The sequence below is a fragment of the Camelus dromedarius genome, chromosome 4, assembly GCF_036321535.1.
Source record: "Camelus dromedarius isolate mCamDro1 chromosome 4, mCamDro1.pat, whole genome shotgun sequence".
NCBI lineage: Eukaryota > Metazoa > Chordata > Mammalia > Artiodactyla > Camelidae > Camelus > Camelus dromedarius.
This window is the reverse complement of record NC_087439.1, coordinates 88882237-88895739: the sequence shown is the minus strand read 5'-3', so window position 1 is coordinate 88895739 and position 13503 is coordinate 88882237. Positions and strand designations below refer to the sequence as shown.

The 13503-nt window shown below is 37.8% G+C and overlaps 1 protein-coding gene across 2 annotated transcripts in view; it reads left to right on the top strand.

Annotated features, from left to right (window-relative positions):
• The first annotated feature begins 6909 nt into the window (after positions 1–6909).
• Positions 6910–13503, top strand: part of SPHKAP (SPHK1 interactor, AKAP domain containing) — a 136603-nt gene continuing 130009 nt past the window's right edge. For both annotated transcript variants that reach the window (XM_031452323.2, XM_031452322.2), the window contains exon 1: positions 6910–7284. In XM_031452323.2, coding sequence (XP_031308183.2) covers positions 7253–7284 — 32 coding nt within the window. In that variant the 5' untranslated portion in view covers positions 6910–7252. The remainder of the gene's footprint in view (positions 7285–13503) is intronic.

Sequence of the window (13503 nt, the reverse complement as noted above, 5' to 3'; positions counted from 1 at the left end):
TGTCTTCCAGAACCATATGCCTAATTGCACCCCTCTTTCCCTGCTGTCGTAATTGGTAGAAGCCTACACTTTGGAGAGTAGTGCCACAGGCACCAGAACTGAGGACACTGACAAAGCTAAGCAATTAAAAAGGAAAATTTCAGCCAAACTGTTTTGGAGGGTTCCATGATGTTATATCCTCAATTTGCTTTTTTAAAATATAAAATTCCCAACTATTTATTTTAACATGATGCATGAAAAGTTACAAATATCTCCCATTAATTTTTTAGAATTTCATTGCTTAGTTGTTTTAACAGGTGCAGTGATCATTGCAATTGCAAAGCAGAAGAATGTTCTCCTTTGTTTTGCCAATTAAAACACTGAGTCTCAGTAATCAAGAAAGTTTTAGGACTTTGAATGCACATGGATATTTTCTTTGTCTCTTAACAAGTACTATACTGTAGCATGTGACATGTAAATTACACACTGAACCACTTCTCTACAACAGTGATTTCCTTCCTGATATTTTAACTTCTTCTTTTCTTTTGTTTTATTAATTTTTACTGAAGTATAGACAGTTCACAATTCTGTGTCAATTTCTGGTGTACAGTATAAGGTTTCGTTCATACATATACATACATATATATTCCTTTTCTTATTCTTTTTCATTATAGGTTACTATAAGATATTGGATATAGTTCCTTGTGCTATACAGTATAAACTTGTTGTTTACCTATCTTATATATAATAGTTATCTCCAAATCTTGAACTCCCATTTTATCTCTTTCTACCTCTTTTCCCCTCATTACAATGAAGAAAATGTGTTCCAACTTTCTTTGCATTCCCCAAGCCAATAAGTTCATTATCACATGGTGACTGGTTCAGGAAGAATTTCAGTAACTGTTACCTCTACCTGTTGGCCAAGTTCTTCCCCATAGATCTCTGCACATCCGGGTCCTTCTCATTGTATAAATCCTCTTCAGTGAAATGTCTATGTCTTTTGCCCATGTTCTAATTGAATTCTTTATTTTTTTAAAAGTTGAGTTTTGAGAGGTTTAAAAATATATTCTAGATACTAGTCTTTTGTCCAATATATAGTTTGAAAATATTTTCTTCCATTGTGTAGCTTATCTTCACATCCTCTTAACAGGGTCATTCTCAGAGCAAAGAGTTTTAAAAGTCTAAGAACTTTTCCCTCTCCCTATATCCCCAAAACTTTTCCCAATATTTTGTACTAAGAGCGGTATAGTTTTATATTTTACATCTAAAGTCTAAGATTTGCTTTGAGTTAATTTTTACATGTTGTATGGGACTTTTTTTTAACATAGGAATGTCCAGTCACTCCAACAGTGTTTGTTGAAAAGTCAGTCTTTCCTCCATTGAATTGCTTTTGAAGCTTTGTTAAACATCAGCTGGGCATATTTGAGTGAGTATATTTCTGGCTTCTCTATTCTGTTTCATTGATTTATCTATTTTTCCACCCATATTACAGTCTTAATTAATGTATTAAAACTCTAGGTCTTGAGATGAAGTAGACTGATTTCTACCACTTTATTCCTCTTTTTCAAAATTGTTTTAGCTATTTAATTCCTTTCCCTTTCCATATAAATGTTTAGAATAATTTTGTCTGCCTCTACAAAAAAATAACTTATCGAGATTTTGTTAGAAATTGTATTAAATCTACATATGAAATTGGGGAGAATTGACCTTTTATTATATTGAGTCTAAGTCATGAGCAAAGTATGTCTCTCAATTTATTTAAAATTTCCTAGATTTCTTTCATCTGCAATTTGAGTTTTCAATTACAATTCCTATACATGTCTTGTTAGATTTATAGCTAAATGTTCCATTTTGGGGGTAAATTTAAATGGCATTTGAATTTCAGTGTCCATGTGCTCATTGCCAGCAAATAGTAATATACTTGGTTTCTGCATGTTGACCTTATATCCTGCAAGCTTGCAAGTTTTTACCTCTAGGCTTCCTACAAAATATTATTATGGATTCCTTGGGATTTTTTCACACAGACAATTAGGTATTCTGCAAGTTAGAGCAGTTTTTTTTCCTCCTTTCCAATCTCTATGCCTTTTAATTCCTTTTCCTACCTAATGCACTGGCCTGAATTTTCAGTGCTATATTGAGTAAGTAAGGCAAGAGTTGACATTCTTGCCTTTTTTTGGGGGGGGGGCGGGGGTTGGGGGGAGAATTCAATCTCTCATCATTAAACGTAATATTAGCCATAGGATTTTGGTATGCATTTTTATTCAAGTTGAGAAAGTCCCTCTCCATTCCTATTTTTCTCAGATTTTTAAAAATTATAAATAGATGTTCAGTTTTGTTCAGTGCTTTTACTGCATCGATTGATAGGATCACGTATTTTTTCTTTTCACCTGTTTGGTGAATTCCATTGATTTTCTAATGCTGAATCACCCTTGTGTCCCTGAAATAATCTCCAGTTGGTCATGGGTGTATAATTCTGTTTATTTATTGCTGAGTTCTGTTTGCTAATGTTTTGTTAAGAATTTTCACATCTATATTCATGAGCTATGTTAGTTCGTAGTTTCTTTGTGTCCCTCGGATTTTGGTATCAAGGTATACTAATCTCATAAAATAAGATGAGAAGTATTTACTCCTCTTCTATTTTCTGGGAAAAAAAATGTGTTGAATTGGTGTTAATTTTTTCTTTAAGTATTTGTAGAGTTCTGCAGGGAAACCATCTGGGCCTGGAGATTTTTTAGGGAGGAATTTATTTTATTACAAATTCAATTCCCTTAACAATTACAGAGCTATTCAAATAACTTGTTTCATATTGGGTCAGTTTAAATAGTGTATTAGTTTCCTAGGGCCCTCCATAAAAGAATACCACAAACTAGGTGGCTTAGAATAACAGAAATTTATTGCCTTCTGGTTCTGGGAGCTAGAAGTGTAAACTTGAAGTGTCAGCAAAATTTGTTCCTTCCAAAACCTGAGGGAGAAGTATCCTTGACTTTCCCAGCCTCTGGTAGCCCCATTCTTTGGCTTGTGATGATGTCATTCCTGTCTCTGCGTCTATTATCACATGACATTCTTCCTGTGTCTCGTCACATCATCTTCACTCTATATGTGTCTGTGTCTGAATTTTTCCTTTTCATAAGGACATCAGTCATACTGGATTAGGGCCCACCTCAATGACATTATCTTAACTTGCTTGAATTTGCAAAGACCCTATTCACAGTTTGAAATACTGGGATTAGCACGTCAACATAGCTTTTCGGGGAGGACACATTTCAACCCATAATAGGGAGTTTCAGTTTTTCGAGACATTGCTCAACTTCCTCTAAACTGTCAAATGCATGTGTGCAGAGTTCTTCATAGTATTTCCTTATTAATCTTTCCATTTTATTTCCATGTTATTAAAATTTCCATTTTGTTTGGGGAACATACTGTGTATGATTTCAATTCTTTTACATTTGTTGAGGATTGCTTTGTGCTTCAGGTCTGTCCTGGTGTATGTTTCATGAACATTTGGGAAAAACAATATACATTCTGCTGTTTTTAGCTGGGGTGTTCTACAAATGTTTATTACATCCTACTGGTCTATAGTGTTGTTAAGTCCTTCTGTATCCTTGATGATTTTCTGTTTAGTTGTTTTATCAGTTGTTGAGAAAGAGTGGTTTAATTCTGCTGCTATAATTGTAGATTTGCTTATTTCTTCAGTCTGTTTTATGAGTTTGTTGCTTCACATATTTTGTAGCTCTGTTGTTTGACATGTACACGTTTAGACATTCTACGTCTTCTTGGTGGATTGAACTTTATATCATTATGTAATCTCCCTCTGTCTCCAGTAATTTTATTTGCTCTGAGGTCTACTCTATCTAACATTAATATAACCACTCATGCTTTCTTTTGAATAATATTAGCATGATATATCTTTCCCCACACTTTTACTTTCAGCTTTCTTACATAGTTATATTTGAAATGAATTTATATATACAGTATATACTTGGGTTATGTTTTTAATCCACTCTGCCAATTTTTGTCTTTTGATTGTTGTATTTAGGCTATTTAAATTTAATTTAATCATACTAGAACTTAAAGCTGACTTTTGTTTTTTGTTTTCTCTCTTTTTGTTTCCATTTTCCCTGCCTTACTCTGTGTTACTGAACATTATTTATTTACATTTGATTCATCTATAATATTTTGAGCATATCTATTTGCATAGCTTTTCTTAGTAATCTCTCTACACATTGCTTTGTATACACGTAACTTATCAAAGTCTACAGGTGGTGTTAATTTACCAGCTTGAGCAAAGTATAGAAACCTCATGTCTCTTATGTCCCTTTATCTTCTCTCCTTTACAATTGTCTTAAGTGTTTCCTCTACATGTATTTAGAAGCACATCGACATTATAATTTTTGCTTTACTATCAGATTTGATTTAGAAAACTCAAGAGGAAAAAGGAAAACTGTTTTTTTTTATAACCGTATTACTGCTTACCATGTTTTTTTTCCCCTGATATTATAAGATTTCTCCTTACAGTTTCTTTTCTGTTTGGAGAACTTCCTTTAGCCATTCTTTTAGGGTAATTCTACAGGAGACAAAAGTTCTTCATTTTCCTTCATCTGAGATGTCTTGATTTCACTTTCATTTCTGAAGAATATTTTCACTGGATAATGGATTCGTGTTCTTTTCCTGAGCACATTCAAAACACCATGTCACTATTTCTTGCCTCCATGATTTCTACTGAGAAATCTGCTGTTACTTATTAATGTTTTCCCCTGTGGGTGAGGTGATGCTTCTCTACAACTGCTTTCAATATTTTGTCTTTGTCTTTAATTTTTAGAAGTTTGGCCATGATGTGTCTTTGTGTGGATTTCTTTGTGTTTATTATGTTGGGATTTTGCTTGGTTTCATGAACCTACAGCTCTAAGTCTTTTGCCAAATTTGGGGATTTTTTTTTTTCAGCCATCTTTCTTCACATGTTCTTAAGGCTCTGTTCTTTTCCTCTCTCTCTCTCTCTCTTTTCAGTCTATATTCTCTCTTTTGTTCAAACTGGATTGTTCTATCTTTCAGTTCACTGATTTTTTTCCCTTTGCTCACTTTATTATGCTGTTGAAATCATCCAATTAGTTTTGTATTTTGATTACTGTATTTTCTAGTTCTAAAATTTCCATTTTTTTCTTTAAGTATTCTATTTACTTGCTGAGACCTACCTTTTTTTTCCTATCTCTCCATTTGTTTCAAGTAAGTTTTTAATTGCTCATTAAAGCATTTGTATTATGTTTACTTTAAAATCTTCGTAAGATAATTTGTAACATCTTTAGTGTTTGCATTTATTGTTTTCTTTTTCATTCAATTTGAAATCTTCCTTCCTCTTAGTATGGTGAGTAATTTTCTATTAAAGCCTGCATGTTTAGGGTACTATGTTAGGAAACTCTGAATCTCATTTATTTTGATTGGCTTCTCTAGACAGTTCTCCTGCAGGAAAAAGGGTGCCAGTTGGGAGGTGCTGCCTCCTTGTAGCCAGGTGGGAATAGGGGTTCAGGTTTCCCTCTTGACTTCCTTTGACACTTGAGGGGAAAGGGTGTCCCTTTTCCTGCTATGTAGGGATTAGGGGTTTAGGCTCCTCCACTGACACCTCCCTCACTGAGAGTGATACAAGTGCCGAGTTATCAGTTCCCACTTGGCCTCATTATTTCTAGGCAGTGGTGAAAGTTTTGACTCTCCACTGTCTCCTCTTACACTTCCCCAGGGCAGAGTAAGAGGGGGACACGTTGCTGCTATGTGGTAGGAAAGTTTGGGCTTCAGTGACACCAAGGCAAGGAGGGAAAGCTGTTGGAGGTAAGTCCTGGCTCCCTATCCAGCTTTCACTGATATCACATGGGCTGGGAGTCTTGGATGCCTCCTAGGAGCCTAGAAATGGTAGAATCTAGGTGTCCCACTTGAAGACATGGGCTGAGTGGAGCCATAGGATTTTTTTCTTTGATGTTCTGCCAGAGTGGAGCTGTTATTTTCTGCAAATTTTCTGTCTTGATGTGCTGTTCATTTCCTGGTCATTTGGCTAAAGAGAGGAGGCTTTTTTTTTTTTTTTTTTTTTTTGGTCTACACTTAGGGACATTTCTCGTTTGTCAGCTTTTTCAGCTCTAAGTCTAGGCTGTATGAGTCAAAAAGAAAACCCCAGGATCTCACTACTATGTCACTTCTTGAGTCCCAAGGTCTCTGGCTTATCAGTCTTCTACTGTCCACCTTTCTGTCTTTTTATGCTTGTTTTACAATCTCCAGAGCTTTTATTTGTGGTTACCAAGTAGAATAGGGCCAAGCAAATGTCTTGTGGAATGTCTTCCCATTTGTGGAAGTTCCATATTTTTCTGTTTAAATATTTCTTAACTTAATGATTAAAGATCAGAATCAACTGCACCTTCTTCTTAACAGTCATCTGTTAATATCAATGTTTTCCTTCTGAAAACAATCGTCATTTTTGCTCAAGGAGATGTTGAAGCAGGCAGTTAAAGATTTTTGTGACAGCCCTTCCTTCCAGGGCCTGGAAGCTGGTCTCTGATGGATGGACACTGTTATAGGTTTTGAAATTTCTGTGTGCACACAGGCTTCTAACAGACAAGTTATGAGTCACAATGAAGCAAACTGAGTTGGGTGCAGAATTGTAAGACTCAAATCCGGGAAAGCCCAAGTAAAGACAAAATAGTTGGAAGATCAAAGAGCATTGCTCTGAGTGATGAACCGTCAAACGGTAGAAGACAAACAAACATAAAATCCAGAGAAGCAGCCGAAGGTGTGGTGCAGGACCAGTGGGGCATGTGGGCATCGCCAGGAGCAGAGTGTGAATGTGGAAAAGCGGGTGAACAACTTTAGGTCTCAGACTCTTGTACCCGAGAGAGAAAGAGGGGAGGGAATGAGACTGTGGGGCGGAGAGGGAGGGATTCTGTCGGAGTCACCTCTGCTGGTCACGGGGAGAGGCTGGGAAAGCTCAGAAAGAGCATCTGGCAACCAAGACTGGGACTGCCGGTAGGAGGGCAGGAGCTAGGTAAAGGGCTGAAGTTTCGGTCAAGCGCTGTTGCAAGATCAGAAGGGACGACTGGAGGAGACATCTGGAGGTCGCAGGTGCACGCTTCCCTGCCAGGGAGGAGCGGGGCTTGCACAGCACCTGGGTGGTCCCAGCCCGCGCGCCTCTGTCCCCGCGCGCGCGCCTCTGCGCTCTGGGAATCCTGTCCTCGCGCCGCACAGACTTCCCAGCCTTTGCCTTCACTTTCTCTGTTTCTTCTCAACGCGCCCATCGACAATGGATGGCAACTCCCTGCTCTCCGTACCAAGGTAAGACCCGTTTTCCCCTTTGCCTAACCCAATGACCCTCAAACTCCGTTCTCCGCTCCTGGTCGTTCATGAACTTGCCCTGGGGGCGCCGCGGTCTGTGCGGGGCTCCCAAGGAGACGGAGGACTGCACTTAGAATTTGTAAGTCTGGCTGCGGCTGTGCGAGGAGCTCTTGGGAGAGCCTGGTCCCTGTCAACTACCCCACAGGGAGCGATGCTGGGTGAGCCTGCGCGCCGGAACAGCGCAGGGTGGGGACCAGCTCGTGCCGCCTCTAGAGCGGGGGGCTGGGGTATGCTCGAACCGGGGGAAGCCAGGAGCCGGACTTTCCGTGGACTCAGCCTGGAGAGGTTTCGCGCCTTGTGGGGAGACCGGTTCCGAGGTAGGGATGAAAACAGGAGGGAGCAGGACTAGGGTCAAGTACCCCTACAAGCAGTCCGCCCTGACCTGGGCGAGTGTCCGCGGTGGCTGGAGTGGGAGGTAGCGGTGGGAGCGATTGCCCCTAACCCTCGACTACTCCCAGACTGCACCCAACCGAGCCGAGAAGACCTCGGTAGTCCCAAGCCGCAGCTGACCCCACGTCCCCTGCCAGGCTGCGAGTTCCCCCTTGACAGCTCTGGCCTTGCGCATTCCCTGACTCCACCCAAGCCCTGGGGTCCCCTCTTGGCGCAGGTCGGGGAAGCCACCCTAGACGCTGCCAGCTGGGAGCAACATGTTTCCCCGTTTTGCGTTTGCTCCTGTCTCCTCTCCCTTTGCCCCTGCTCCGCCCTCCTTCCGACTTAGGCCTTTGCGAATTTAAGAAACACATTTTAATATTTCTACCCGCATAAACCTCAGGGGTAAATTGAGGCTGTCGCTGTGGCTGGGTTGTGCCCGCTAGGCAGGCGGATTTTGCGCTCTTCGCGCTCCGCACGGAGCGTCCACACCGAGAGCAGAGGATGCTGCCGCTCCCCGGGTGAAGGTGTCTCACTGCCGCCTGCACAGCACCACCTCTCCCAGGCAGAAGGGGCTTAGCGCTGACCATCTTGCCATCCTTTACTTCCTCTTTTCTCGAGCAAACATCTGGACAGCTTCCAGCCGAGAATATCAGGTGCTGGAATAACCATCTGAAGCTCGAATTCTTGGAGAGCATGTAAATCCCATATCCACAGGCGATAGCACACACGAAGCTGGTAATTTACTTCCGAGCACCCAAGGTGGAGGTGGGAGTGGGGTAGGGAGGGCAGAGGAGGATGGACACTGCTCTTCCAACGTGTTGAAGGCTGCCATCTAGAGACTTGAAGTGTTTACATTCCGTAACAAAGTAGAGCTTCCCCAACTCCTCAGGCATTTCCTCTTTAAGCTTCCCTTCCTTGGGAAGCAGCAAGGGCTCTAAAAAGGTTTCTAAGAATGGCCTGAAACTGCTCGAATCTCCAACTGTGGAGCCAAACGTGGTCAAACTATCACGAAGTCATTCCATTCTGTCTTACAGTAAGAACAGCAGGAAGGTTATTTTTTTTTAACTTAAAAAAAATATTGTCACTTATTTTTAGGCAAAAGTGTGAGGCATTTGAAAGGCAAGCAAACTGGAGGTTCACTTTCTATGCCATCTATCCTACTTCCAAAGGTTTTTAAAATTGAAATGGTGAACTGAGTAGCTCCAACATTCCAAAAGAGACATATTTGATACCAAACTACTTGCTTTAAATCCAGTTTTGCTGATCAATACTGCTGTGCCTGAATCAGAATTGTATTCCTATTCAAAAGTTGAGACCTTTTCTAAAATATTAGAAACACCTTATGTCAATAACTCCTTAAAATTATTTCTATTGCAGTATTGTAAAATGACCTTTTAAAGAGCAAACCAACAACAATGGAATTGCTCTGTATCTTACAGTAGCCTATAATAATTTTACCATGCAACTGACATCAGCTGCAGCAAATCAAACCTTTCAAATATTACTGTTTATTCACCAAGACAGTCACATTTCCACAAATCAGTGTAATAATTCAGCTATTTTATTGGTATCCTTGTTCATATAAATGTATTCAATTAATTTATCCCTTATTTCATTGACTACAAGAAATATAGTTTTCTTTTTATAATATTTAATTGGAAGCCATAAATATTGATATGCAAACAAGTGAGCTAGAATTTAAAACCTGTAGAAATATAATATTCATAGTACCACTTGCCTATGAAATTTTGAAGTTTAAATAATTGATGACTGGATATGCTATACAAGCTTTTCAAGAAAGTGGCAATCAGGAGGAAAAGCAAGTTGTTATCAATCAAGATTTGTGTTGTCTAAATCTAAAATGTTTTCAGTATCCAAAAAAATTAAGCTGATGATTATAAATCACTGTTTATCTTAGTAATTACAAAGCAATTTAAGACACTGTTTAACAACTGGACAGAGAGTGATTTTTGTAATATATCAAGTTAATTATAGAATGTATTTTTGTGTTGGCTTTTAGATCTTCCAAAAATTTTCAGTGAATCAAAGATATAAATGACTGTAATTTTAATCAGACAATATTTGGTGCAGATTGACCTATTTTGTTTGATTCATACATTTTAGAAATTTTAAATATGGTTCTAAAAAAGCACTTGTGGGTTTTGTTTTTTCTTTGAGTTATACTACTACATTGTCTTACCTCTGTGAAAGCTTCAATTAGTTTTTACTTTGAATATTTTCCATCTTTAAATGTGCAATAAGTTATGTGGATTACATTACAGATTTCTTAAAATCACTGTTTGTCAAAGCTGGAAGGTGTTTCAAATAAGGAAGCTGAGCAGTGGAGAGATGAAATGTTCCCATGTTAGTTGCATTGTAGACCCAGAACCCAAGTTTTTCTGACTAGTAGTCCAGCTCAAGGGGAAAAAGGTCTACCTAGACCTTTTGGTAGAGATTCTTTAGTTATTTGTTTTAGAAAAAGTTGATTTGATGTGCCGAGGTTACATAACTAGACATTAGAAAATAAAATAGAATCCAAGCCTCATCCAATGTGCTCTTCTGCTGTAGTACTTTGTGCTGCAGAATAGTAATTACCCTTTACAGAAGGAAAGTCAGTCTCACTTACAATGGTAACTAGAGTTTGGATAGTAAACTTGATATTTTATCTAGTGTTATCCCATATATTAAATTATTTGATCATCACATCCCTGAGAATTAATTATGATGAATATAATTATCTCTACTTCCTTGTTGAAAAATTTGGAAGCAAAACGAAATTAAATGAAGAACATGATTATGTTTAAAAATCCATGCAATAGTACATTGCAGAGCTCAGTCATCCACAAAGTTCGTCTGACTTCAAGTTCAGTTTTGTTTTTTGTACTGATTGAACATCTACACTTAATTTTAAATGGGAGCAGAGAGGAAGAGAGCCTGGTGCACAGTTTGGACAAACACTGATATCATTAGAACACGTGGGGACAGCCTAAAAGCAAGATCATCTATTAAACCCAACAAATGCTGAAAATATCATTTATGCAAACAGAAATAATTTGTTAGTTTGACCATATCTAAGCTTGAATTTGAATTTTAAGAAAGAAGTCTTCTCTTATTTTCTACATCATTTGCATTTTTTGTAGTTTTGTAGTTTTTTTGTTGTTGTTCTTTTTGCTCTGTTTGGCTTACTGGATTCTATTTCAGTAGTAATGTTTTTATATGACACTCTGAATCAGAAAAGCATTAAAGATGGACTTTTGAAAAATACTTATTTTGATTTAAATTTCCTGTCAGTTTATTTTAGCTAAACCTAAGTTTAGCCTAGCAATATTTCACTAAAACCCATCAGAATCAAAATTTTGTCTCTAAGAATGTTAGTTCTAGGGGGGGAAAATGTGGTTTTTTTTTTTTTTTTTTTCTAATGGAGCAAACAACCCAATACTGTAAACTGGGCTAAGGTCTTCCATCAACAGTTTTTTTATTGAAAGATTTTCTGTTTTCAAATTAAAACAAAAAGAAATTCAATAGTACATTTACACTTCTGTTTTCTATTTATCAGAAACTCTCAGAAAAAAATAATCCATAACTCTTAGCAAATTGAGGATCAGGGACAAATATTAGAATCTGTCTTGAATGTAAACTGAAGGTCATTCTCTATCCTGGAATGTATGTTCTTTTCAAGATTAGAGCTAATGTGATCACATTACCCCCAGTTCCTAATTCTCAGGGAAACATTGCCGAAGAGATGCTCTTTCCTACAGAGAATGAAGCTGAGAATTAGTGGGTCCTGGTGCTCAGGACTTTGAGATCCCACATTGCTGAAAGGTAGTAAGTATCTGGAGAAGAGATGGAAACTGTCAAGGCAATTTCTCATAAAAACATTTTTAAAAGTCTTGAAACCCACTATTTATGCTATGAGTCACATTCTGACACTTTTAGTGGACCCTGATCTCCATCCTTGTGGTTCCTTTAGTAAAATATGTATCTGCTACCAAATAATCAATTTGTAAATGCACTCTTAGAACTCATCTCATTCACAAGAGGCACTTCTGTCTAGTATTATTCATTTGAATGGAGTTTTACTCTGTGGTTGAGAATTACAGCTACAAAGAATCATAAGGAGGGGAAGAAGGAAAAATGATGTATTTGATATCAAGAGATGTAGACGCAGTGCTGAAATTAATGGCTGAGACTGTGGAATTAATTGCTTGACCTGTTGATTCTCTGTCTCTCGTATACAACATATGCCCTGCATATAATGATCTCCTGGGTCCCTTTTACTTTTAACCTTCTATCATGCCATGACCTTTATTGTAGCAGTGACTCTCAACTGGGCACAATATGAATGAACATCTTATTCTCTTGAAATGCACAAGAGAAATCAAGGCATTAAAAAAAAAAAAAAAAAAAAAAAGCAACACCCAACCATCCAAAAGAAAGCCCAGCTCAGAGAACATGTTATTTCTTGTTGTTTTTCAATTCCTCAATATGTGGGGCAGCACAGCGCTCACAGAAATCATAATAAAAGTTTACTCTTGCATAAAGAGCACAGCATGGTGGTTAAGATCCTGGTTCCACCACTTCCTACTTATTGGTTATCCTCTCTGGGGCAAACATGCTTGCCCCTTCTGTGACTCCTTTTTGTCTTCTGGAAGATGTGAACAAAAAGAGTGCTTCAAACACTTGACAAGTTTGTTGTAATAATTGAGATAGAATGTGTGAAGCACAAGGAACACTGAACCTTTAGCTGTTGCACCCTATAATAATTAATAAGCTCCTCAAAATATGACTGTTTTGAGATAGATTTTTAAAACCAGTGCTGGTGAATATCCCACATAACTCAGCCATGAAATCTACTTTATCTGACATTAGTATAACTATTCTACTTTTCTTTTGATTTTCTGTTTCCAGCTTTTTTCTTTTAATCTATCTGTGTCTTCATATTTGAAGTTGTTCCTTATATACAGGATATTGTATCTTTTTTATTTCATCGGGCAATTACTTTTTTTAATTGATGTGTTTAATTGAATGGCTAAATGATGTATACATTTAGCCATTCACATTTATTATTATTCTAGATAGGGCTGGATTAGAGTCCACCAACTAAGGCAACAGAAGTAAAAATAAACAAATGAGATTACACCAAATTAAACAGCTTCTGCACAGCCAAGAAAACCATCAACAAAATGAAAAGGTAACCTAGGGAATGGGAGAAAATATTTGCAAATAATATATTTGACAAAATGTTAATACCCACATGTGTAAAAACCTACAGCTCAATAGCAAACAACAAAAACAACAAAACAACAAAAACCAAAAACAATCTGATTTTTAAATGGACAGGAAAACTGAATAAACTCTTTTTTTTTAAGAAGACAAACAAATGGCCAACAGGTACATGAAAGGTTGCTCACCACTTCTAATCATCATGGGAATGCAAATCAAACTCATGAGATATCACCTCATACCTGTTAGCATGGCTGTCATTAAAAAGGGAAAAGATAACAAGTGTTAGTGAGGATGTGGAGAAAAGAGAACTCTCTACACTGTTGGTTGAAATGTAAATTGGTGCAGACACTATGAAAAACTGTAGGGAGAATTCTCAAAAATTACAAGTAAAATTACCCTATGAGCCAGCAATCCCATTTTGGGGTGTATATTCCACAAAAAGAAGAAAGAAAGAAAACAGGATCTTGAAGAGTTATTTGCACTCCAGTGTTCTTTGCAGCATTATTCACAATAGCCAATATATAGAAATAACCTAAACACTCACTGACAATAATGAATGAA